The following is a 25,821-nucleotide window of genomic DNA, read 5'->3' on the forward strand; positions in this document are numbered from 1 at the left end:
TTTAAGAGACTGGAACTTGGGATTGGTTTGGCACTTCTTCAGGGGCGCCCTTTCTCTGCCCTTTCTTACTCAATGAGGTGCGAAAAGGATTCTCATACTGAAAGGGGAAAGAAAGCGGTCACGATCTCTGCCCCATGGGTGGCAAATCTGTCTCCTCCTCCTCCCTTATTTATTTATTTATTTATTTATTACATTTTTTTACCGCCCAATAGCCGAAGCTCTCTGGGCAGTATAATAGCCGAAGCTCTCTGCAGTCAAGGTGTGCTCATGACCCTCTGACCTTCCCTGAACTTCTTTCATAAGCATGGCAGAGGGAGATGGCCACATACGTTCTTTCGCTCACCATCAAGGTCTCGCCCCCTCAGCTCTCTGGCTGTGTCCTTCCTGTGCTCTTGTCAGCTGTTCATAAAGCCGCTGATGCTGCCGACAGCAGGCCAGGGTGAAGAGCCAGAGAGCTTTACGTTCCACTCAGGCGTTCTGTGTGCTGCAGTCATTAGGATTTAAATCCGGGATTAGTTGCTGAAGCTGGCGTTTTTTAAAGTTGCTTCGGGGCCTAGCCTTTGCCTGCACATCAGGGGTGGTCTGCACCACACAGGTTTGCAGAAGGGAGATCTGGATCTACTGGTAGATCTCTGGGAGATTCATACTAGCTCACAATTCTTTAATCATAGGAACCACAACAAAAATCTCCTGCCCAACTTTCTGACTTAGGCTGCTGAGAGGGAAGAAAGTTGGGGTGGGGAAAACCAGGAGTGGATTTCTTTGTATCAGGACTGTGAGCTCAATTCTGGTACTGGAAACACATTTGTGCGTTGATCTTGTGCTTAGAGGAGGAGTGGGCAACTTGTGGCGCTCCAGACAGTTGTGTCTAAAAACCTCCATTATCCCTCGCCGTGGTTTATGCTGGCTAGCGCTGATGGAAGCTGTAGGCCAAAACAACTGGGCCTAATCTACACCAGCCGTTTATTCCAGAATACTATCAATGTCGTTCCTACCGGGCCACATGACGTTCACCTACTCCTGCGGTGTTCTGGGGACGGCTCCTCAGGTTTCCCGGGATATCGATGACAGCTTTTGTCCTGTTTCCCCCCCCACACACACACTCTCGCAAAAATCCCGAGGTGTGCGGCTGGTGTGCCCTCCCCTCCAAAGCTGTGGCTGTATCTCACAAGTAGCGGGCCTCAGCGAACCAGGGAGCTTCGGCTATTGGGCTGTATAAAAATGCAGTACATAAGTAAATAAATAAACCAGCTGTGCAGAGTGAGCCCGTGGGGATCAGGGGTGAGGGGGAGAGCACTGTTGACACGTTCTGAATGGGTCTCGGGGTCTTTCAGCGCCGTGTGTGTGTGTGTGTTTAAAAAAAACCATCTTCACGCAGGATCGCCACTCTGCTCTTGCGCAAGAGTCAGGAGTCGTAAAAATAAAATAAAAATCGCCCCGGAACGGCTCTCTTTAAATTGCGGGCAAACTCACTGGCGTGTGCCCCTTGAGAGACGATCACTGAAGCCAGAAACCTCCGTGATCATCCCTCCCCCCTCTCGAAAGAGCTCAAGGTGCAGATGTGCCCGTGGAGGACTACAATTCCTGGTTAGAGGCACCTAATCCTTAATTCTAAGAGTATGTATGTGTCCTCCCCGCCTCTACGTCGGGCTAACGGTTGGTCAGGTTTGGACGAAACAACAAACCGTAGTTAATAAAATAAGAGAAAAAGTGAGAAAAGCTTATAACTCTTCATGGCTGCACGGGAGGAGGAGAAAGGTGCAGGGGAATGTGAGACTTGTAGCACTTTCTTCTCGTCACAAGAAGCTACAGTTTATCATGATGTCCCAACATGTTCATTATTTTAAAATTGCAAAATTACTTAGGGATGGACGGGTGAGTCTTGCTGTGACCCCGTGGGCACCAGCCAAACAGCTCCATGCACAGCCAGCTTCGGTTACGAATTTGCATTGCCATCCTGTCCCCGCCCCTTCAGACCTTGACCCTGGAGAGGAAAGATATATTTATTATTTATTTATTTTATTACATTTATATACCGCCCCACAGCCGAAGCTCTCTGGGCGGTTCACAAAAGCCCCAAACAGCAAACATTAAAAATATACAACATTTAAAAACCATCAGAGACATAAAAACAACAGTATAAAAACAGCAGCATCCATTGGGCGCAATGGGAGATTACCAAATTGGCCCCACTCGTCTAAAAATAGTACATCTGTCTTCACTCAAACTCAGTGTTGGATTGTAGCCAAGGTGTTTCGCTGGAAAACCAGCAGCGTGTAATGATAGAAAGGATTGCTTTTTTAACAATAAAGGATGTACTTTTTCTGGCTGGGGTTGCATGTACCACAAGAAAGAGCTAGTTCATAGTGAGAAGTGAAGAAAAGAGTTGAGGGAGGGGGGCAAAGAAGTGCATAGCAAACAATATAACATAATGGGTAAAGCGCCGATTTCATCAAATTGCCAGACTATACATGATTTATTTTCCAAGGCATTGGGGTGATAAGCTTCACTTGATCCTGGGGAGTGGAAGACGAGCTGGCAGGAATAGGATTTGCACCAACACTTGAATCAGCAGTATGAAATGATGAACAGCAAAGTGGGGATTTGGAATGAGAATCAATGGGGGAAACAGGGGCAGGAGAAACCAGACCTACTAAAAGACTTTCTGGCCAACCCTTGAAGACCTATAATGAGTATGTTGGCCCACTAAGGAGCCAGTTGCAGGATCTGGAGACCTTATTTATTTATTTATTTATTTATTTATTTATTTATTTTATTACATTTTTATACCGCCCAATAGCCGAAGCTCTCTGGGCGGTTCACAAAAATTAAACTTCTGTGTTGATGCCTCTTATTTCCACCTGTTAATTGGAGGCCTACATAAATTAGCAGATATCTGGGATAGGCAACCTTTTAGGGCCATGGACACATTTGATATTTTTTAGGGTGACCTTATGAAAAGGAGGACAGGGCCCCTGTATCTTCAACAGTTGTATAGAAAAGGGAATTTCAGCAGGTGTCATTTGTATGCATGCAGCACCTGGTGAAATTCCCTCTTCATCACAACAGTTAAAGATGCAGGAGCTATGCTAGAATCACCAAATACAAAAGAAGGCAGGGCTCCTGCAGCCTTAACTGCTGGGGTGAAGAGGGAATTTCACCAGGTGCTGCATGCATGCAAATGACGCCTGCTGAAATTCCCTTTTCTGTACAACTGTTGAAGATACAGGAGCCCTGTCCTCCTTTCCATATGGTCACACTAGTATTTGAGAAACTGTCCTGGGCATCAACACAAAATGGCTACTTTGGAAGGCATGGCCAAAGACGAATAACCTGCCCAAAGGACTGAGTACAAGGCAGAGGTGGGGGTTGAGCCCCAACACACTTTGAACCCATGGTTTTCTGCACTACCAGAAACCTATTACACAGCAATCCCAGCTGCAGTAAGAAAATGTTGTTGATCTGAAGTGGGGAAGGCTGATCAATAGGATCCACACTCTGCCAAGACTCAGTAGCAGGACAGAGCTTGAAAGAGCTGTGTGTGCTCTGGTTATGGTCCTGATAGTGTGGGTGACTGCCAGTTTTCTAGCAACGCAAGAATCAAATGTATCTGAGCTTGGTTCATGCCCAAAACAAGGCTGGATGCAAAATGGGATCTGAATAGCAGTAATATTTGGTGTGGAAATATAGCAGTTTAACTTTCTAAAGCATATAGACGAGTTGAGCTTAAATGCAAGAAGGCAGTCTAAAGAGGCAGTTTATTTGCCACATGAAATGATGTCCTTTTGCTTCAAAACGATTTAGCTAATGTCTGAAGCGGCTGTAGTAGCTGTGCTTTTCTTCCCTTGCGCTAACATAGTATTCTTCCCACCCCCATTGTAAACTCTGAATGCTCTTCTGGCTAAAATGCCCATGGAAGCAACTGCCATAGTTAGAACAGATGGAAAAATGCCAGCCTGAATGCAGCCTTGGATGGATTCTCATTCGTTTAAAAATTAATGGGTCTCTTACGCAACTGTGCAGACCCTCATTCTGCTCCATTGCAGTTTGAATCTAATTTTTCAGTGCTTACAAATTGTGTGATTCTTCTTAAGAATTACTTGCGTTATTTTTACACCCTGGATGGCAACAGCCTTCTTGTTTTAATGGAGTAAACAAGAACATGTTTCCCCCGCCACTGCCGCCTTTATGTGTTTGCGTGTGTGTGTCTCAAATGACTGGAGGAATTTTCTTTGAAACCATACAAAAGCATGTTCAGAAAATAGAAAGCCTGTGTCCCCAAGGGGCACTTTTTTTGAAGACTTTAGTATCTGCAAGGCAAAGACACAGAATGGATAATGGCTTTGCAACTTCAGGAGAATGCCTTGTGTTGTGGGGGTGGCTTTGCCATTCAAACCCATCCATGGCAGACTAGGACTGTCCGACAGAGAGATGGGCAGGCTTTATGGAAGCTAAGGGGGATACCTGTGCCACAGTAGTGCCCTAATACTGGCTTAAATTTGCAGCCGTGGTTTGTAATGTTATAATGGTTGGTCAACGTGTGGGTAGAACAGTCTCGTGAAATAGGCCGGGGAGGGTTGGGCTGATGTGTGTCTCTGTGTCTCCCTGAGAATTGTGCAAGGACGAGTATTACGAAAATAAGACAAATACGTACCCCTGTTTTCCCCACTATTTCAGTTTATAAAATCAGGAGGAGGGATGTGTGTATGAAATATTTGGAGTGCTGGGTTGGTGATGGAGATGGAGTGAGCAGAATAGTAAACGGAGGCATTAATGGTGACAATGAACTGTCTCTCTCCTACAGTGCTGTTGTGTTGCTGCAAGGTTTATTTATTTAGTGCACCTTTCTTTCATCATGGGACTCAAGGCGGCATCCATGAGGGTCCCAGTTGGTCCAGGCACTGACCAAACCCAGACCTGCTTCACTTCAGCAAAGTGGCTGCATCAGATGTCAACGTTTTTATTGGCATTCTGTCTTTTAGAAGTATAATTTTGATATGGTGTTTTAATCCTTTTATTTATTTTTATTTTACTTCTGATGTTCACCGCTCCAGAATCTGTTTAAGATATGGAGTAGTATTCAGATTTTGCAAATAAATAAACAAATACGCCTTCAGACCGTACCCTGAAACTCCACTTCAACGTGGTGTCAGAATCAGTCGCCATCCCATTGCTTTTTAGATGGATCCCAAACCGTCCCAGTTCTTTTCAAGCTATCCTGGCATGTTCCCCTGGACTTGGTTATGCCACTCTCCTGAGATATCACTTGCCCAGACCAGAGCTGTTTGTGGAGCTGGGAGAGGCAGGCACATGGATAGGCAGCTTCCAACACAAACTGGACCCCCAAGTTCATGAAAGCTTTGCAGGAAGAGCAAGCTGGCTAACCATGTGCCTGCCGCCTGCCTGCCTCTGCAGTGCTGACCTGCGGCCTCTTCCTAGCTCCTCAAACAGCTCTGACCTGGGCATGACTGGAAGATGGAAATGGTGCAGTCGTGAAAGATGGTGAATGGACCATTGGCGAAATTGAGTCTGACCTAATTTGAAATTAAGCCATCCTGCTTCCTCTTCTGGGACTGGAGAGCTTCAGTCGCCCTGGCCTATGAGTTGCAGCAGCACTCTTGCTGTATTCTTGGGAGGTGGTAAGTGCTGAGTCAATGTCGGAAACAATCTGGCATGTTTGTGGGCGCAAAAAGAGGGAAATGGGTGTTTGGAGGACTGCCACTTTCCTCTCCAGCTTCCTGCCATGGGAGGAGCAAAACAAAGAGAGTGTGGCAGAAGCCAAAAAGGCCGGTCCGGGCTCATTTCCCATTTGCATTTGATTTCCACAGTACAAAATGCTTCCCGGCATGAATAATTACAGAGGCAACAGAACAAATACAACTTGTTAACTCAATTTGTGGGAGATTATTTAGGTGTCACAACCAGCTGTTAAGAGGGCGGGATAATAACAGCCAACAAACACTGGCAGAATAAAAATAAGGGCAAGAAATTAACACAACAAGCCATTCAGATCAAAATGGCGCACCCAATTCACTTTGAGAAAGCTGAGATAACCCATGTTGCGTAAAGGGAATCGTGCTGAAATATATTGATTTTCCAAACTTTGGGCCAATTTTGTGCAACCCAGTTAGCGTGTTGGGGAAGTGGATGTTGAATTTAGCACATAGTGGAGCGCATCGTGGGATAGCATCACTGCCCGTGCATACCATTGCATGCTCAGTATGCATCTACCACAACACTGCAAATGACCTGAAGTAGTTCTGTAATCCTGGATCAGGTCTGTGGATTTTAGGATCTTTGAAATCAACTGTTTAGGCTCTCGGTAATAGTTGGGCCAACTCTCCTCCTCCAACAAATCAGCGGAGTTTAGTTCTGGATCAGTGATTGGAATCAAGAGCTTGGTTGTCAACAGAAACAAAATGGTCTCAGTACATCCCATTAATATATAATTTAGGAATTAATGGTTTGAAGTATTGGTTCTTCTTTTTTAAGTGACCATGGGTCTGGGGAAGGGACCATAGATGGGAGAAATTTCTGTATCCACAGCTATATAGGTTAATATGGTGTAAGTTAGTTACCTTAAGAAGAATTTATCTGTGAATCAACAAGGCACTATGGGCTTTTCTAAACGAGTGACCGGCCACTCACAGAAGTTTGTGGGTCGATTACATGACACTGTAAATGACCAGGACATATTCCACGGCAACCGTTGAAAATTCCGTTGTGAAAAGAACTACTTTTAAAGTGGTAATATCTTTTTAAAAAGTGGGATCTTCTGCCACTAGATGGCTCTGTCTTCATTGAAGTGAACAGAGGGGAAGTATTCAATTCAAACCACATGGTCGCCCCTCTCTGTCCGTGTAATGCAGTCCATAACAATTGCACCAAAAAGCAGGAAGTACAAACACCCCAAGTAAGCAATGTGATTTTTCCTTACTATAAAGACCCTATAAATCAGAGGGCGGAATGGCACCTCCCTAGTGCCTGCTTCTAATAAGTGACATTGTAATCTTCAAAGAATACCAGTTTTCTGGTAATCAAGATCTTTCATAAGCATCCCAGATAGTTTTATTCCTTTTGGTATTTTATTCCTTTTGGTACAGTGTCCCTTCAACGTTCTCTTTGTTCTTTTAAGAATGTTTTTAATGCACTATTCTCTACCCTTCTTTCTATTATATTAAATTGTTTCCCCAGACAAGCTATTTCTACCTATCCATTGACACAAATGTTCATTCTGGCACACAGAGCAGCTGATGGCAAACCAGTGTTAATTGTTATACACATTGCAGATTAGTTAGGCTGACCAAATGAAAAGGAGGACAGGGCTCTTGTATCTTTAACAGTTGAATAGAAAAGAAGCCCTGGTCTCTTTTTTATCTGGTCACTCTAGCTATATTCCTGCAGCTTTAATTGTTGTGATGAAGAGGGAATTTCACCAGGTGCTGCATGCATACAAATGACACCTGCTGAAATGCCCTTTTCTCTACAACGGTTAAAGGTATTGGAGCCCTGTCCTCCTTTTTCATATGGTCACCCTAAGGTTAGCCTGTCTCTAGATAAGATTGATTCTACAGGTCTGAAGTTACATGAGAGTGATCTTCAGTTAGTCAGATCTGGGCCATAGACTATCCATGGGGATCCTGAGCCCTACTATTTCTGGAGTGACTCCTGTAAAGTGATACTTGCAGGCTGGAGTCAGAGGAACATTTTCCTTTCTAAGGGCAACAGTTGCCTTATTGCTGGGAATTCAGTCTTGAAACTTCTGTGCCCATGCAACTGTCTTAATACTGTCTTCAACAGCTTAGGAAACTATCTTAAAATGATGGTATTTTGCTTCTTCCTTTTATAGACCAAATCGTCATGTTCTTCTGTGCTGCAGTGCTTTTTAAAAGCAATGTACCTGACCTGCTCTGGCGTGATTCCAGGAGGGTTTCATTATCCTAGATTTGTGTCTCTAGTATTTTGATCGATGATACTGGAGTAAATAGTGTACGTGGATGTTCAGGAGAATAAGTGAGAGGGATTGAGAAGTTAAAAGTTGAGGAATCAAGCATAAATATCTCAATAGATACACTTTTCGTTGTCCCCACCCCACTCCCGATTCTCAGTGAAGGGATAAATAATAAATAATCCATGGCATGGTGGCAGCTAGCATGCTATGGTGTGATTGGTGCCAGTGCTACAGCTAGGGTGACTAATTACCTTCTGAATCTGGATTAGCGGTCCTCCTGGGGGTGCCAAGATAAAAATAGAAGTAGTTACTTATCAGGGACCCCTGGATCTGTGACAGGAACATTAGAGATTTATTCCATCCAGAATATAATGGGGCATTTCACTTAAATTAATGCTCATTTTTCTCCTGGAATGCATTGAAGTCAACACCAACCAAAGGAAGTTAAAGACTTTTTATAGTTCTCCATTTTTAACAGCTGCCTGCAGGTAAGATCAGCAGAAAGGAGCAAGCTGTTAATGTATCAGTAAGGCATTTATACCAATGTTTCCTTTCTTCCATCCTTCTACTTCATTTAGATCATTATTTGCGAGGTTGAACCAGTAATGCCTGATGCATTTTTGCTTGTGGTTTTTATGGGCTTCTTTAGATTAAGGGAAAATCACATTGCCTTACTTCCTGCTTCTCTTGCGAAATTGTAATGGGCTGCATTACACACGCGGGGAGGGGCAATCACAAGATCTATAATTGAAAACTTCCCCTCCATTTGGGGCTCATAGCCTTGAATGAAACAGTGCCCTCTAATAGGTGCTTTCTAGTGCAACTTCAGCTGCACACAGTAAGAAATCTTGCGATATTTCGGAAGAGTCGGGATATCCAGGGTTTTTTTTAAAGAATGGAATAACCAGGAGAAGGCATGGGAGACGTGCAGAAGGTTGTCGTTGTCATCAAAAGGAGCCGCATACTTCCATGGTTCACGAGCGTGCCTTGTTTGTGTGAAAAACCTGTTTCTCTGTTCTCTCCCTCCCCTTGACACCCTCCCCCCAATCTTTTCAGGTTTACGGACCCTTACTGAATCTCTCCCACCTTCCTTGTAACTAATTTGAATGTCATAAAAGAAAAATCTTGTTTAACAGATCTTCTAGCAGCAATAGCGTGACATTAGAAGAGACCAGACTTTTCCTCTGTTTTTATAAATATTATTGTTTATTATTACATTCATATCCTGCCTTCTTTCACTCTTGCAAGGAGCCCAAGGCAACTTACATAGTCTTCCTCTCCATTTTAGCCTCACAAGAAGCCTGTGAGGTAAATTAGGCTCAGAATCCATGACTGGCTCAAAGTTCCCCCAGTGAACGTCATGGCTGAGTGGCGGCTAGAACCTGGATTCCCCCACGTCCCAGCCTAACACTCTAATCACTGCGCCACAATGGCTTCATTTTGAGAAAGATACGCCTTGAGCATGCCAACTAGCAGAGACTTTCACTCTCCAACCCATGGATAGTATTCGGCCCAGCTCAAGATGTAGCACATCTGTGGTCCACATCATGATTGCAATTGGGAGCTACGTCACATGTTTATGTTGGGGAAATGCATATTTATGGATAAACATCAAAAGGAGCAGCAGGAATGGATTTTGAGGTAGATTCTTGTCCGTAAAAGCTTGTGCCAGAATACATTTGTTACTCTTTAATATACCACATGTGCCCTCTTTTACAGAGGACAGTCCTCTGTTTCAAAGGCTGCCAGGGGACTATCTTCCATTTTGAAAGGTTCCTTTGAAGGGCTGTCCAGTCCAAGTCCAGTTTAAAGATAAAGAACCATCAGAACGCGGAACAGGGCCTTGAAGGTGACCATTAACAGCACCTGGACAGCAGACTGAGCAAGGCACACAGGGTCACCTGGTCACAGTCCTCCATACTATGGCGAGATGTACTGAATTTCTATTTAAATTATAATAATTATTCCTATAAGTGAGGCGGAGAGGGGCATTCAATCTCCCCCTAAAAGATCGGGCATGCAGCTTGCAGGTGCTCCTGGGTTTCATCACTATCATTTGAGGCCCAAGTGGCCTTGGTGGGTAGGAGTGCCTTTTATCAGCTTAGGTTGATATGCCAGCTATAAGGTTAGAGATGGCCTGGTGACAGTTCTCTATGCTCTGGTAACCTCCCGGTTGGATTACTGCAACGCTTTGTACATGGGGCTACCTTTGAAGATGGTTCAGAAAATTCAGTTAGTACAGAATAGAGCTGCTGGTTTACTAACTGGGATTGGCCCATTTTACTATGTGATGCCAGCACTTTGTCAGCTGTGTTGGCTTCCAGTCCATTTCTGAGCTCAAAGTGTTGGTGTTGACCTTTAAAGCCCTAAACAGTTTGGGACCAGAGTACCTAAAGGAATGTCTTCTCCCAATATGTACGTGCTTGGACCTTTAGATCATCTTCAGTTGTGGGGGGGGGGGGCTCCTCTGGGTGCCCCCAACAAAGGAAACTAGGCAGCTGGCTGCAAGAGAGAGAGCCTTCTCAGTGGTGGCACCCCACTTATGGAATAAACTGCCCAAAGCCTTCGCCTGGCACCTATATCATCTTTTTGGCATCACGCAAAGACCTTTCTTTTCTCCCAGCCATTTTAGACACGTAGGTCGAGGTTATTAAGGCTCTTTTATCGATTCCTGTGCTGTTTGTTTATTGCATTGTGTCCTTTTAAACATTTATATTATATTTTATATTTTTAACTGTGTTTTAAAGTAGCATTTTAGTTTTTTAACTGCTTGTAATCTGTTCAGAGAACATTTGTTATCGCGCAGATTGGAAATCTACTAAAATAAATAAATAAAATGAATAAAATTTTAGGCTGGCGACCAGCATAGGATGCTGCACCAGCTGCAATCCTTCCTGGACAGAGAGAGGTTTGAGGCTGTTATCCATGCCCTGGTAACATTCAGACTTAATTACTCCAATGCATTATACATGGACCTGCTCTTAACGACTGTTCAGAAATTGCAATTCCTTCAGAACACAGCAGCCAGGTTCTTAAATGGAAGAGGCCAAAAGGAACCTATCTCACCATTATTAAAAGATCCTTACTGCCTGCCAATTTGTTTCTGGGCATAATTCATTATGCTGGTTTTGACCTATAGAGCCCTACATGGCTTGCGGCCAAGGTATCTGAAGGACTGGCTGCTCTTGAATGAACCTGCCAGTTTCATAAGATCTTCGTTTAGATCCTTTTCCTATATTACCCTCATTTCCCAAGGTGAGAATATAAGAAGAGCCCTGCTGGTCAGACCAAACTGGGTCTGTGTAATCCAGCCAGCGATAAGGCCCGGAAGGTATTAATCCTCTCCCATTTGGGGTATTGATATTCTGTGGCAAGTTACCTCTGAACATAGAGACAAGTAGCAATTAGAGATAGATCCTTTTTAGTGGTGGCACTATGGAATGTCTGCCCAAGGACTCTCAGCTGGTCCCTAATCCTGACTTTTGGGCGCCAAGTAAAAATGTTATTGTTCTCCCAAGCTTTTAACTAGATGATTCTGTTGTTTGCTGCTGTGTTTGCGTTTTGCTGGTGTTTTTTGTTTTGTTGATCCTGTGTCTGCTTTTATTGCTGTTTTTATTGTTGTTGGTTATTCTTTTTGTCAGACTTCTTTAAAGTTGCAAGGCAGGACAGAATATATCTTCTTAAATTAATGGGTCTTCCTGTTTTCAGTCCACACGTGGGGAGTTTGTGGCACGCCCAGTCCAGAGGGATCGTAGCTCAGTGGTAGAGCACATACTTTGCATGCAGAACATCGCAGGTTCAATCCCCAGCATCTCTAGGTAGGGCTTAGGAAAGAAACCTGCCTGAAACACTAGAGAGCCGCTGCCAGTCAGTGTTGACAATACTGGGCTACAAGGACCAGTGGTCTGGCTCATTCGGAAGGTTCGCACGACACCGCTGGCTCACCATGGGTCTTTTAACCCATGATGAACCGCGGCATGTGCCGTGTGACATTTTGAATATGCAACTCTAAAGCGGAGGTTGGCATGTCGTGTGAACCTGCACATGAAGGGCTATTTATGGGTTAAACAACTCTCACATAACCCTGCAACAAACCAAGGGTTATGCGAGGGTTCTTTACCCTCGAATAATCCTCGGTGGCTGGGTTCTCATGACATGGTAACCCTTGTCATGCGAACTGATCTAAATGAACAGAAACAGCAGCTGATTCAGCCTTCTGGAACTTTATAACTGTAGAATGCTGATGTAATTGCATGTGAAAAACTTCTGTACAGCACCATGTACATCGATGGTGCTATATAAATAAATAATAATAATAATAATATCTGCATGGAACAGTCCTGATTCCAGGTTTTGGAGCCTGTGGACAAGCTGCACTCAGTGGGCTCTTCCAATAATACCCTTTTTCCTGGCATCCAGATCCACAGCTTTCTAGATGGTAGATCGGCTGCCTCCATGCCCATGGCGGTAGTGCTGAGCAGAGATCCAGGTCCATGCCTGAACTTGTTGACAACCGCCACTTAAATTACGTCAGCCCTGCCCACCTAGTGGCGCACTACCACGGTGTCACCAGCACACACACACACACACCGTCAGCTGCAGCATAATAGCAGCAGGAAAAGTTGCAGTGGCAGCTACCGCCACCAGCCAGTAACCGTGGCGGTGAGCCTTGCTCATGAAGGCCGCGTGCTGTTGCTAGTGTGTGGGTATTGGGTTTTTTGGTGTGTGTGTGTGTGTGTGTGCATTCAACAGTGGGCTTTTCCATGTCTTCATGCTGAAGTGGTAGTTTGAGGAACGTTGTACTGTCTGTGTTTTCTGAACGTGTTGATTGGCCCCCAGTTGACAGGGAGTTCAAGGAGCACTCTGCTTTTGAGTCAACCAAGAGACGCATTTTGAAAACATGTCTGGGGAGGTGTTAAGGAGGAGATGACACCTCCTTGACATGAAGCACAGAGCGTATCTGAACGGTTGCCCAGAGCTCTTGAGTTGGAGTTCTTCCTTCTTCAGCTCTTTTAACTAGTGCATTAATTTAGGTCCAAAGTGTTTTATAACTATACAACAGAGGGGTGGGCTGCCTTCAGTCTTGGGTGGACTTTTTAAAAAACTAGAATCCCTATGCTCTGGGTTCTATCCGCCTGTCATTTTCGAAAGGCTCTCTTTACCTTATGTATATACACAGCAGTCATCTGTGGTTCATCCGTATTTATTTTTCCTTCCTCTGCCAGAGCTACACTTTGGGTAATGATTTCTGCTGTATATTAAAATGCTTCCTAGCTTGTTTGACCTTGTTATGGGAATAGTGGTCCAACCCATCTCGAGGGCACCAGTTTGGAGATGGTTTCTGTTTGTTATATTGAACTGAGTGTTGTTGATTTGCTTTGTATTGATGTCAATAAAGTATTTATTAATTAGCTCTATTTGCCATGTGTGATTTGAAGGAAAAAAATAAAAACCTGGCACATAAAGAACTCCTTACTTTCATGTGTGTTGCTGCTAGAATGATAATAGCATCTTCATGGAAAAAAGAAAAATCAGCATCCCTTACTGTATGGAGAAATAAACTCTGGTCTCTGGCACTGATGGGAAAGCTAATAAAACAGGTTAAAACGTTGATAATTTCTGTGGTATCTGGGAGTCATTTCTTAATTATGATAACATCATTAAGGCCATTACTGTACCTCCATCAACTCACAGAACATGCCGGAAAGATCTGCTTGGACAAGAGTTGGGGCGGGGGGAATTGTTTTGATATCTTTTCCTCCAGCTCTGAATATATACAGTTACAATCAGTCCACTGTGACACCTGATTGATTTGATTCTTTGCTGATCATGTGTATTAAGGATATCCCGTGTTTGATTATTGTGTTACGTTTGATGTGATTTGATGTTACAGCTTTTTGTTATAAATGTAAAATTCAATAAAAAAAATAATTTAAAAAATAATAATTCAATAATGAACAACACATTCCTATACAGACTTATTTGGAAGTAGTCCCTCTGAGTTCAATAGACGTAGGCTTTTGCACCGTGCCTGGGACTACAGCCTAAATAAGGCCACTTGCCCTATCTTTCAAGGCTCATCTTGTAGTAGTCTAACCCCTGAGAATTATGGCAACCAGGAAAGTCTCCTTTTTCTCACATGTAATCCTTTGAGTTCTGAAGGCATCGAGCTCTGTGTCTTTCAGAGACCTCTTTGATAACATTTGGTAGATTTAATATTCTTCCAAAAACTAATTAAAAGGGCATTACCAGCATAACGTCTCAGTGTCCTGATGGGCATGTGCGATAGCCGCTCAAACGAAACGAAACACCTACGTACGCGAATCCTTTCCCCCATTCCCTCCCAAGAGGAGCCTAGCTGCAGTTAATCCTGATGGAAGCAGAACCTCTTTATCAAAGAGAGATCTGTGTAATATTTGCCCCCGAGTCAAGCTAATGCCATGGGGCTTACTTAATAAGGCGAAGCGGGGAGATAATTTGGCCTCGCGGCTTTCCTTTGGTCTTCTCTGAACTTCTTGTTAACCATAAAAAGAATCTCTCTTGCAGCAAGGGAAAGATCCCTCTGGTTCAACAGAGCAGGAAACAGTCAATGGCTTCTGGGCAGTGACTTGGCAAGCAGAGAAGGAGCTTAGCCGGGGTGGGCAGCTTGCTATCCTCCAGATGTTGTGGACTTCAACTCCCACTGGCCCTTGTTGCAAAAATAGCTCGTTCCCTGGTGTACCAAGTCCAATTCAGCACACAAGGAGAAGAGGAGATGAAGTATACCTGAGAGAACGCCTTCTCCCTTACCAACCTGCCCGGTCACCGAGGTCATCCGAGGGCCTGCTCCTGGTGGTTCCACATAGATCCATCCTCCAATTGGAATCCACCAGGGGAAGAGCCTTCAGTGTGGTGGCGCCCCTCCTGTGGAATTCCCTGCCTCTGGAGATCAGGCAGGCGCCAACCTTGTACTCCTTTCGGCGCCTCCTGAAAACGTCTTTATTCCAAGAAGCCTTTCTTTAACATGCAGCCTTGGATTTCTGTTTTTGCTTCTTTTAAATTTTGTTTTAACTGTTTTATTCTGTTTTATTTTTATTTTACCTTGTACACCGCTCCGAAATCCTTCAATGAGGAGCAGTATATAAATATTCTAAATAAATAAATCAATAAGTATGGGTCAAACAACGTTTATTCTGCAGAATAAAGAGACACAAGGAGCTAATTGCTGCAAAGCATATGCCTACCTCGCAAGGGAGGTAGCTAGGTTTTATACACTATCTTCTCTGGTGTCACATACGTAGACACCTAACAACAGGACATTTCTAGCTGAAAAGAGAGTACATGGTATGTTCTTTTGGCAAGCATCAATACAAAGAGATAGGTACTCACTGTTCTAGGAGAGAACATTCACTCAATTTTGGTTATCTAGGAATGCTCCAACCCTCTGCCAGATATTCCGACTTTACAACTTCTCCTTAGCAACTACCGTAGCAACTCTGGCCAACGGTCCAGGATTACGGAAATTGTAATCCAAAAATACCTGAATAAGCACCAGGTTGTCTACCCTTGGCTTATACAGACCAGCAATGGCTTGGAGAAAACTCTACCACAAAGCCTTCAAGACTGTACCCCAAAGCAACTTCTTCTGAAGAACACCCTCTGAAATTGAAAATCCCCCCCAAGGCACCCACTCTAACTGTAGGCCCAACAAGCATGTTTTGTTCATTCCCTCAGGGCACAAATCATCAGAGTTGCCAGGTGTATGTTTTTTGTTTTTTGTAGGGATGTGCTCCGCTTCTCGAAATGGAGAAGCAGGAGCGGAGCGAGGGGCTTCGCCTACCCTAAAGGCGGAGGCGAAGAGGATTGGGGGGCCGGCGGAGCGTTGCAGAGCGGATCGAGGTGAAGGCGGATCCTTCGCCTCGATCCGGAGCTCCACAAGAAAGGTAAGTGGGGTTTACCGGGCCCTGCCGCTGTTGCTGTCGCCCATGCGGCGACAGCGGCAGGGCCCGGTAAACCCCCCCTCCCTCCTCTCCCTTACCTGCGTCCGTCCGCGGTCCCTCGGCTTCTTCAGTTGAGCCCGTGGCTCAACCAGACTTCCTGGTTGAGCCACGGGCTCAATTGAAGAAGCCGAGGGACCGCGGACGGATGCAGGTAAGGCCCCCCTCCCCTTTGGTCTCTGCAGGTAAGGGAGAGGAGGGAGGGGGGCCTTACCTGGCGCCACTCCCCTCCACTGCGGAGCTCCGATTCAGAGCCGGAGCTCCGCGGCGAAGAGGAGCAGAGTATGGGCAGAGCGGAGCGGAGCAGGCCGATTCGAAATTTTTGGATCGGCCCGCGGGGCGGATCGGGGGGTCTGTGCACACCCCTAGTTTTTTGTTTAGCATGCAGCTGAGGGGGGAATTGTGCAGTTGGAAAGCTGACAGATATGCAGTTGGAAACATGGGGAGATTGATTAAGAATTTAAACGACAGGCCAGGTTAGGGATGGCATGTAACGCAAATTATATAAGGGTAGAATGCAATCACTTAAAGCAAATTGTCCAAGCCATATTAAAACTTCTTCTTTTAGACCGAATCTCCTCCTCTTTACCTTCAAACTCAGGCAGGTAACACTTCATTGCATCCTAGTAAATACCTTTAAAGTACTCCTGTTCTCATGCCTTAGGCCTGTGTTGCATCTTTGTTCTGCAACTAGAGGGCTGCCTAGATGCTTTGAAAGCCCCATGGTCACTGCGCAGTGCTGCTGTGTTGATTATACGACGCAGCAGCCACCTCACAGCCATTGCAGGGCTTTCCTGCAAAGCTGTGATTTTTAAAAGTTGGGAACTTACCCAGAGTTTTTCCTGGAGTGAGGCGAGTACACTGCATCTGCCGCCTACCCTCGCTCCGGCATCATGACAGAGATATCCCTGGGCGGTTGGCGACCCCAGATTGGTCACCATCTGCCCAGGCAGGGGGTGGGCCTGGCAAGCCAAATGGCCACCAGAAAGCCCGCACCCTCCCTCTGCATCGAGGTTAGTCACCGCCACCCCATAGCAGAGAAAATGCGGGGTTTGCCTAAACGCGGTGGCAACCTGGCACCGTCAAGACTGCCCCCAAGGCAAACAGCTGGTCTTGGGTCTCAGTCAGACAATGGTGGCATATTATAATGGTTGTACAGATAGAGGTTTTCACTTTCCACAGATAGTCAGGCCCTGCTTTTACTATTGAGCCCAACACTCATGCTTATGACCTTCTCAATATCGGTGCTATAGGATTGGGCGGCCAGTATGCAGGCGAAGATTGTAGCAATGTTCTTGTAATTTGGCGAGCCTGCGAAGAATATGATTTTGTCCCTCAAAAAATGGCAGTCCGATTTTCTACACACCCTTCCTTAATGTATTCCCCTCCCTGCTCATAAATGAGAATTGATGGGCTGAAATTTATAGTGACTAGGATTTGTCCTCTGTTAAAGTGGTTGTTGTCTCTATAAAATATGCTGAAGGTTCTGTTCATGTTTACTGTTATGGCATACTGGGGGTTAATGGGGGTTGGTCTCTTCACAAAATGGCTATTTAAAAACTGCCTGTAATAAGAAACTTTGTGTGTTCCTTACAACACTGTCTGGAATAAGATCCAGGGGACAAATCTACTCATATCAATTTATCTGACGTCTGTTCAGTTTGTCTGGAGGTCTTGCGCCTCTTGGCCTATCTAGTAAGCTTTTTAGTCTGTTGGGCCTAGTAGCGGAGGCCTTGCCTCAGGTTCAGCAGGTGCCGGGAGACTCTCTGAGCTCGAAGTGCAACAGCTAAGAACTGAGAGAAGATTAAGAAAGTTGAAGGAATGATGAAGTGCCCGGACAAAGAACTGGAAAGAGAGTTGGGGGCCTGCCCCGTGATATTTTTTCTAAGCTTCTTGCGGAAAGAGATAAAACTAACTGTGCAGCCAGGGCTAAGTTCTGAGCAAGAAGAAGTCATTCAACGACTGAGGAGTTTTGTAGTTCCTTGCTGGCCTAGGACAAGCACAGGGCTCTGTTACAGGAGTATTTTTAGGCAGGGACAGAGGTGGGTGGGGAGTGATTATCCTGCTTTCTTTTAACCCATATTAGCTGATATGCATGGCGTTGCTCCTGTCCATGAATAATGTTTATAACATTTATTTGAGATATAATAAATTTCTATGCAACTTATTCATCTTTAGGTTGGTTGGTGTTTTTTTAGTTTGGTTGAGTTAGCAATTTGTTTTGTTAGAATAAATGGGAAATTGTGTTAACTGTATTTTAAATTAGAGCTTCATGATAAACCACATTTTTTGTTTTACCTGAAAAGCCTACACCTCCCATCATTCCTTAGCCGGAAGTGCCGTCTAAACTTCAAGAACAATCAGGACACACAACACCCTTTCTACCAGCTAAAAAAGATGCAAACCTAAAAATACGTTTTCAAAATATACCTGGCATTCCCCAGATATCTGAATAACATATAGTAGGGAAGCGGATCCACCATCTTAATGTAGGAGGCTGGTGTTAGGCCTGTGAGTTAACCTTTAAACAAATTAAATTCATTCCCCCCCACCCCTTTACCCTCACGACAACTCTGCAAGGTAGACCTGTCATAGGCAGCGTAAAATGGAACGGATTATGCCACAAACTGAGTTGTGCTTAAGAGACAATCTTGGTGAAAACTGGAGAAGGTGAGAGCAGAAGGTTCAGCTGTAAACAGTCACTAAAACAATCACTTATTCTGAAGATTTTACAATTGCCCTTATGCTTTTATTGCATTGGGGATAGGGCATTGGAATGGGAATTTATAGCAGCAGGAGCATGCAAAAACCCTGCAGAAGTTTAAAAGCATTCAAGGATAGATGGTGGCCACTTGCACATCAACATCATCATCATCATCATCATCATCATCATCAAAAAAGAGGACATGTATCATTAAAAAAAGAGCGCATTTACATATGCTAATTTATTTGTATAGGTGGACATTTTGAAATCATTGCAATAATTTAAATAGAAATAGTGTCTGCTCTCCAGGAGCCAACTGTCGATGGCAAACGTTACAGCTCCTACTTCCCACTTACGGTTTTCTTTTTTAAACTGGACTGGGACTGGACAGGCCAACAAATAAAGGATCCCTTCAAACGGCCACTGTCAATTATTGTGAACCTAAAAGAAACGTTTCAGAGACGTACCAATTTTGGCAGCACAATTTTGATGAGGCAGCAGGAATAGGTTCAACCCTATGTGCATTGGGACAAAAAAATGAACACAGGGCACATATTTTTAGTTTTGTTTACTAAATACAAGCAAAATAAACATGCTTAATTTGATAACTCTAGGGGCATCAAAAACATTTCCAATGCAAACTGAACACTTTACCCTATGCAAATTTTCCTACGCAAATTACCCTGACTTGCATAGAATTTTTTTCTAATCCAACAGTTTCCGGAAAACCCTCAATACTAGCGAGCTGCGCTATGTACAGGGGATTGGGACAGGTGAGAGGAGGTAGTGTTGTGAATTAGGACCATATCTGAATGGGAGATTTATCAGCCGCCCAAAACATGGAGAGGAAAATAACCTCTGTAATCCGAATTGATAGATCCTCTGTCAGAACGAGCTGCCGTTATACAAAGGTAATTGTCCAAAATTCAATTATATGTGTGAGCCCTTTTCCTTCACTTGAGCTCTTAATTTTATTACAAAGATAGAATATAAATATAATAATAGGAAGCAATATACATAATGAATAAAAAAAGGGAAACATGGTTAGAATAGTAGCCTCAGTTTTTCTCTCTCATTTTAAATCCCACTGGCATAAAATATAGCGATAAACAGTCTGTCCCAGAAAGCAAGCAGGCGCTATTCCCACCCCCCAAAAGCACCCTCTCCCCCTTAAATCCCCCTCCCCCTCCTCATTTTACTACTACTTTGCCCTTCCAAAACCTACAGCCTGCCCCTTGGTTTCCAAGCAACTAGTCATTGTCCTTCTAGAGACAAGATGTGTGTTGACTAGACATCGATTATCAGAGGCTCTTAGGTGCCAATTAGCAAAAAGACGCCTTGCTATTTCCGTGCCATCTCCAGTCTTACAAGTATGTTATGAGAAAAAGGAGAGAGCGGGCACGACATTCTTCCATTCATTGTGGAGTTTGTTTCAATTCCACTTAAACAAACTTCCACCAGTCCACGCATCTAGCGGGCACCAAGGTGGATTAGACCACCTTTCCCAAACAAGTGCCCTCCAGGTATTTTGGATTTCAACTCCCACCAGCCCCAGCCAGCATACACAGTAGTCAGGAATCCTGGGAGTTGTAGACCAAAACACCTGGAGGGCATCAGGTTGGGGAAGGCTAAGGTAGACAGCAGGCACAAGAGATTATAGAGTTCAGCTGGCAGGATTGTAGGGGGCACATAATAGTAGTAGTAGTAGTAGCAGCAGCAGCAGCAGCAGCAGCAGTAGTAGAAGGAGAGGAAGAGTTTAGTTGCAGCGGCTGAACCCTGCTATGCAGACATCAGACATCCTCCGGCTTCAGGCCTTGACAACAGTGTGCTGGGCACGGCACAGAATGTATAAGTTGGAGCAACAACTTGTGGTGGGCAGCTCAATGAAAATGTCACCCCAGTGTGCAGCAGCTGTGAAAAAGAAAGTCCATATTTATTTATTTATATTTATATTTATTTATTTATTACATTTTTATACTGCCCAATAGCTGAAGCTCTCTGGGCGGTTCACAAAAAATTAAGTCATGAAGAGCATATAAACAACCAACAGTCTAAAAACACAAAATACAATATAAAAAGCACAACCAGGATAAAACCACATAGCAAAAATTGATATAGGTTAAAATATGGAATTTTGACTTCCATCTTTGACTTCCATAACCAGGAATGGAATCGAAAATAAAACTGCCAGTATCATACTGCCCTCATTCAAATCTATGGTGCGACCACACTTGGAATACTATGTACAGTTCTGGTCACTACAGCTAAAAAAGGATATTGTAGAGTTGGGAAAGGTGCAGAAAAGGACAACTAAAATGATCACGAGACGAGATGGAATTGGCCTCTGGGCTTGTTGTGTGTCTGCTATGTTGTCTGTTGTTGTGAGCAACGATAGCTGTTTGAGGCTAGGGCTGGGCTGCCAACCAAGGAGAAGGAAGTGTCATTGTCCAGGATGGGTTGCAGGTTGTTCATGCTAAACAGTGATGCTGTTCAGACAACACGCTAAGCCACGGTGGTTAAGCATTTTTATTTATTTATTTATTTATTTATTTATTACATTTTTATACCGCCCAATAGCCGAAGCTCTCTGGGCGGTTCACAAAAATTAAAACCATCATAAAACAACCAACAGGTTAAAAGCACAAATACAAAATACAGTATAAAAAGCACAACCAGGATAAAAACCACGCAGCAAAATTGATATAAAATTAAAATACAGAGTTGAAACAGTAAATTTAAATTTAAGTTAAAATTAAGTGTTAAAAAACTGAGAGAATAAAAAGGTCTTCAGCTGGCAACGAAAGAAGTACAGTGTAGGCGCCAGGCGGACCTCTCTGGGGAGCTCATTCCACAACCGGGGTGCCACAGCGGAGAAAGCCCTCCTCCTAGTAGCCACCTGCCTCACTTCCTTTGGCAGGGGCTCACGGAGAAGGGCCCCTGTAGATGATCTTAAGGTCTGGGCAGGTACATATGGGTGGAGGCGTTCCTTCAAATAACCCGGCCCCAAACCGTTTAGGGCTTTAAATATCAATACCAGCACTTTGAATCGGGCCCAGACCTGGATTGGCAGCCAATGAAGTCGTAAAAGGACTGACGTAATGTGATCTCGCCGGTCAGCATTTTGAGGTAAACGTTATGGCTCAGCGTGTTGTGTGAACCATGACTTAGCATGTTGTGTGAACCATTCCTTACCGTGGTAGCTACATAACCACAGTTTAAACATGCTCACTAACCATTTGCTGCAAAAGGGATAGCGGCCTAACCGTGGCTTAACGTGTTGTCTGCACAGGCCCACTGGAGTGGTTTTAGCTGGGAGCTCCAGGTGGCAACAAGCAGTGTTCTGTTGCTTTCTCTTCTAGATCTGTCTGTAGGGCAGGAGTCTGGCCTCGTTGTTCTGTTTGGGCTATTTGCTTTTTATTTATTATTATTTATTTATTATTTTATTACACTTATATACCGCCCCACAGCCGAAGCTCTCTGGGCGGTTTACAACATTAAAAATAGTAAACATTAAAAGTATACAATTTTTTTTTTTTTTAAAAGTTAGGATTATCTTAGGCAAATGGAGGGATCGTCCCTGCCTGCTCCTGGGATCCCCTGTGTGTCATTTGGATGCACAGGGACAATCCCAGGACAATCCTGGGATATAGGCCTGGTCTAGCTATGGCCTTAGTGCTACATCTCCCAAGATCTTGTGTCTTGGTTGCTTTCAAAGCCCTCTGTATGTTTACTTATCAGTTATTTCCTATATATCCAGGGGATTACTGCCGATACTTTGAGACTCTGGGTAATTGCAGTTTTCTGTCAGTAAATTTTGCATTTTTATTCATGTTTGCTCAGATATTCTCCCTGAGTAATTATCTCAGTCTTGGGAAATGTCTTCTGTGAAGAAATCCAGTTTCTTGTTGAGCTCTAGCAGCTGAGAACGAGCTCTGTTTCGTGCCAGCCCATCCTCATGAAGAGAGATGTAACATTAAATTGTGGAAGATCTTTTATTTCTTACAATTCGAATATATACAGTTACAAAAAAATAATAATCTGTGGACCATCTTTTTTGCCATGCTATGATTAAAATTCAGTAGGCCAACCAGGGATTGTGTGTGGACACTATTTGGCCATCTCCTGGTCTAATACAAAGTGGGCAAGAGAATCAAAGGAGTTGTATCGTGCCTTTGGCTCAAATTAAGACTTGCTGGTGTGTGTGTGTGTGTGTGTGTGTGTGTGTGTGTGAGGGAGTGAGGGAGAGAGAGAGAGAGAAGCATTGCTTGTCTTTGTTCATATACATTTATTTATTGTTTAAAATATAAATGCAAAATATATAGAAATAAATAGAAAATATAAATGCAGCCCTTCTGTGGTTTCCTCCCCACTATTTTGATTACTGTGCTTATGTATTAGGGCTGCTTCCAGACAGAAGCCTCCTAGCACTACCAATTAAAAGACACTGGGCCTGGTCAGATAATATGTCATGGTTAGGCCGCTAACCCTTTTGCAGCAAATGGTTAGTGAGTGAGTTTAAATCGCGGTTATGTAGCCAACATGGTTAGGAATGATTCACACGTCAAGCTAAGTCATGGTTCACACAACACACTAAACCATAATGTTTAACTTAAAATGCTTAAACTTTGTGGCTTTCAATGTCTTTGATCAGGGTCACTGTATAGCTATTCTATTTTTTTCCTCCTGAACTGATTTTGTGTGGTGTGTGGGTGTGCGCACGGGGTGGGGAGATGGAAGAAGCAGTGGTGACAAATTGAAGACAGTGATGTCTGGACCCTCCATAAAAGTCCATGAATTAGGCAGGTTGATTGCAAAAGCTTCCTTTGGAACTAAGCACCCTGGGAGGAAGCATTCTTCAAGCCTTTATACCTAGTTGCCTTTCAGTGTGATTCTTTCCTTTCTTCTTTCCTTTTATTCCTAGTCTTTCTATCCAATTGAGATCTCTGGAAATCTTCTAGTATCTACTACAGTCAGTGCACTGTGGGTTAAGACATCAACTTCTGAGCATGGTTCTCCCTGAAGCTAGGCCGGCTGAAGTTATGTTGTAATGATTGACTCTTAACACTTGATTCCTGGTTTTGTTACAGGGTTCAAAGAGAGTCCTGAGATCCAATGAATATGTTTTACCCCCTGGAGGCTTGATGGAGACTGACCTGGAACTGACATTTTCATTGCAGGTAATTTGAACATTGGTGGCGAGAAAGGAAAAAAATGTCCCTTGGTATTTTCTGTGTCTTCCTATGTCCTTTCTTAAGTCTTCACTTTTCTGGCTAGACAGTGCATTTAGGAGTCACAGCTCAAGGAATTCCCTTACAGTTCTATTAAAGAGCATTTGCTTTCCACATGTAGGATACGATGTGTATTCTGACAACACAATCGTATGCATGTTTATCTAGAAGTACAGTAAGTCCTACTGTGTTCAATGGGAAGCGCATTTAGGATTGCAGTTTAAGATGCTTTTCAAATCAGCCATGTGTGAGAGAGCAACCAGCTCGCTGTGGTGTTGAGGAGAAGCATGGAAGAAGGAAATAGGGGGAGCGTTTGGGAGGTCAAACTTGTTTCTTCTCAGGTTCTCTTAAGGTGTCTCAGAAATAAGGTGTCTCTACGTGGGGCTGCCTTTGAAGACGGTTCGGAAGCTGCAGCTTGTGCAAAATGCAGCGGCCAGATTGATGACTGGGACCAGAAGGTTTGAGCGTATAAGTCTCACTCTGGCCCGCTTGCATAGGCTGCCTGTATGTTTCCAAGCCCAGTTCAAGGTGCTGGTTTTAACCTATAAAGCCTTACATGGCTTGGGACCACAATACCCGATGGAACACCTCTCCCGACATGAACCTACCCCTACACTACGTTCAATATCTCAGGTCCTCCTCCGGGTGCCTACTCCGAGGGAAGCTCGGAGGGGGGCAACAAGAGAGAGGATCTTCTCTGTGGTGGCCCCCAAACTGTGGAACAATCTCCCTGACAAGGCCCGCCTGGCGCCAACATTGTCATCTTTTCGGCGCCAGGTCAAGACTTTTCTCTTCTCCCAGGCGTTTAGCAATATGGGTCTGGTTTTTTTGGCTCATCGTTTTCAAAGTTGTTATAGTGGTTTTAAATGTATGTGTATTTTGCATGTTTTTGTGGTTTTTTTTTAATTTTTGTATATTGTTTTTAAATGTTTTATCTTATGTGAACCGCCCAGAGAGCTTCGGCTATGGGGTGGTATACAATTGCATTAACAAAAGGTGTGATATCTGTATCCTTCTCCTTCCCTTCTAGTACCCGCATTTCTTGAAAAGAGATGGTAACAAGCTGCAGATCATGCTGCAGCGCCGAAAGAGGTACAAGAACCGCACTATCTTGGGCTACAAGACTCTGGCGGTGGGCATCATTAACATGGCTGAGGTGAGCGGCAAGGAGGAGCATCCGGGGGGGCGTGTCGCTCCGCTGGCTATCTTAGAGTGTGATGGGGAAGCAGAGGTGCTTGTGCAGGGCCCTGCTCTGGCACCAGGACGCCTTTCCAGGTGTGCGGTCTGCATGCTTGTCATACCTGGGAGAACACCAGTAACTCACTGGTAGAGGACAAGGTTTGCTTGCAGGAGGTCAGCGTTTCAATCTTCAGCATCTCCGGGTAGGGCTGGGACAAGGTCCTGCCTGAAACCCTGGAGAGCCGCTGCCAGTCAGTGTGGGCATTGCTGAGCTAGGTGGACCAAGGCTCTGGCGCTGGTACTGAGGTTTGTCTCCTACGCAGGTCATGCAGCACCCGACAGATGGAGGGCAGATCCTGGGCCTGCACAGCAACATCAAGGATGTGAGCATCCGGGTGGCGGAAATCAGCATTTACTCCCTCTCGAGCCAACCCATTGACCACGAAGATGGAAACGTCCCGTCTGGTCCCAAAATCAAAGCTTCTGGTAATGGTTGCATTGCTCCGAGGGTGCTTGCAGACGTGGCTTTTGTCGCGTTACCGCCCTGCCTCATTCGTGGTTGGGGGTGGGGGGGTGTCCAGGTGCCGCTGTCCTCCGCCCGTAAACCCTCCTGTGCTTTCCTACCACTTCTTCTGTCTTTCTCCTTAGCGTGGAAAATCAGTTTAGGAGGAAAAGGTGGAATCACTGCGCGATTGGAAGTGCTAGGTGCCTTCAGTGTGGAAGCGCCTGTCTGGGAGGGTGTAATTGAAGTCCCCTTTGCTCCCTGTATTAATGGCTATAAAG

The 25,821-nt window shown here is 44.5% G+C and overlaps 1 protein-coding gene across 3 annotated transcripts in view; it reads left to right on the plus strand.

Annotated features, from left to right (window-relative positions):
- The window catches only part of LOC134397357 (phosphofurin acidic cluster sorting protein 2-like), a 190,557-nt gene that overhangs the window by 127,726 nt on the left and 37,010 nt on the right, over positions 1 to 25,821 (plus strand). For all 3 annotated transcript variants that reach the window (XM_063123939.1, XM_063123941.1, XM_063123940.1), the window contains exons 3-5: positions 23,719 to 23,808; positions 24,890 to 25,015; positions 25,362 to 25,524. In XM_063123939.1, the coding sequence (XP_062980009.1) occupies positions 23,719 to 23,808; positions 24,890 to 25,015; positions 25,362 to 25,524 (379 nt within the window). The remainder of the gene's footprint in view (positions 1 to 23,718; positions 23,809 to 24,889; positions 25,016 to 25,361; positions 25,525 to 25,821) is intronic.

This window comes from Elgaria multicarinata, chromosome 4 (assembly GCF_023053635.1).
Source record: "Elgaria multicarinata webbii isolate HBS135686 ecotype San Diego chromosome 4, rElgMul1.1.pri, whole genome shotgun sequence".
Lineage (NCBI taxonomy): Eukaryota > Metazoa > Chordata > Lepidosauria > Squamata > Anguidae > Elgaria > Elgaria multicarinata.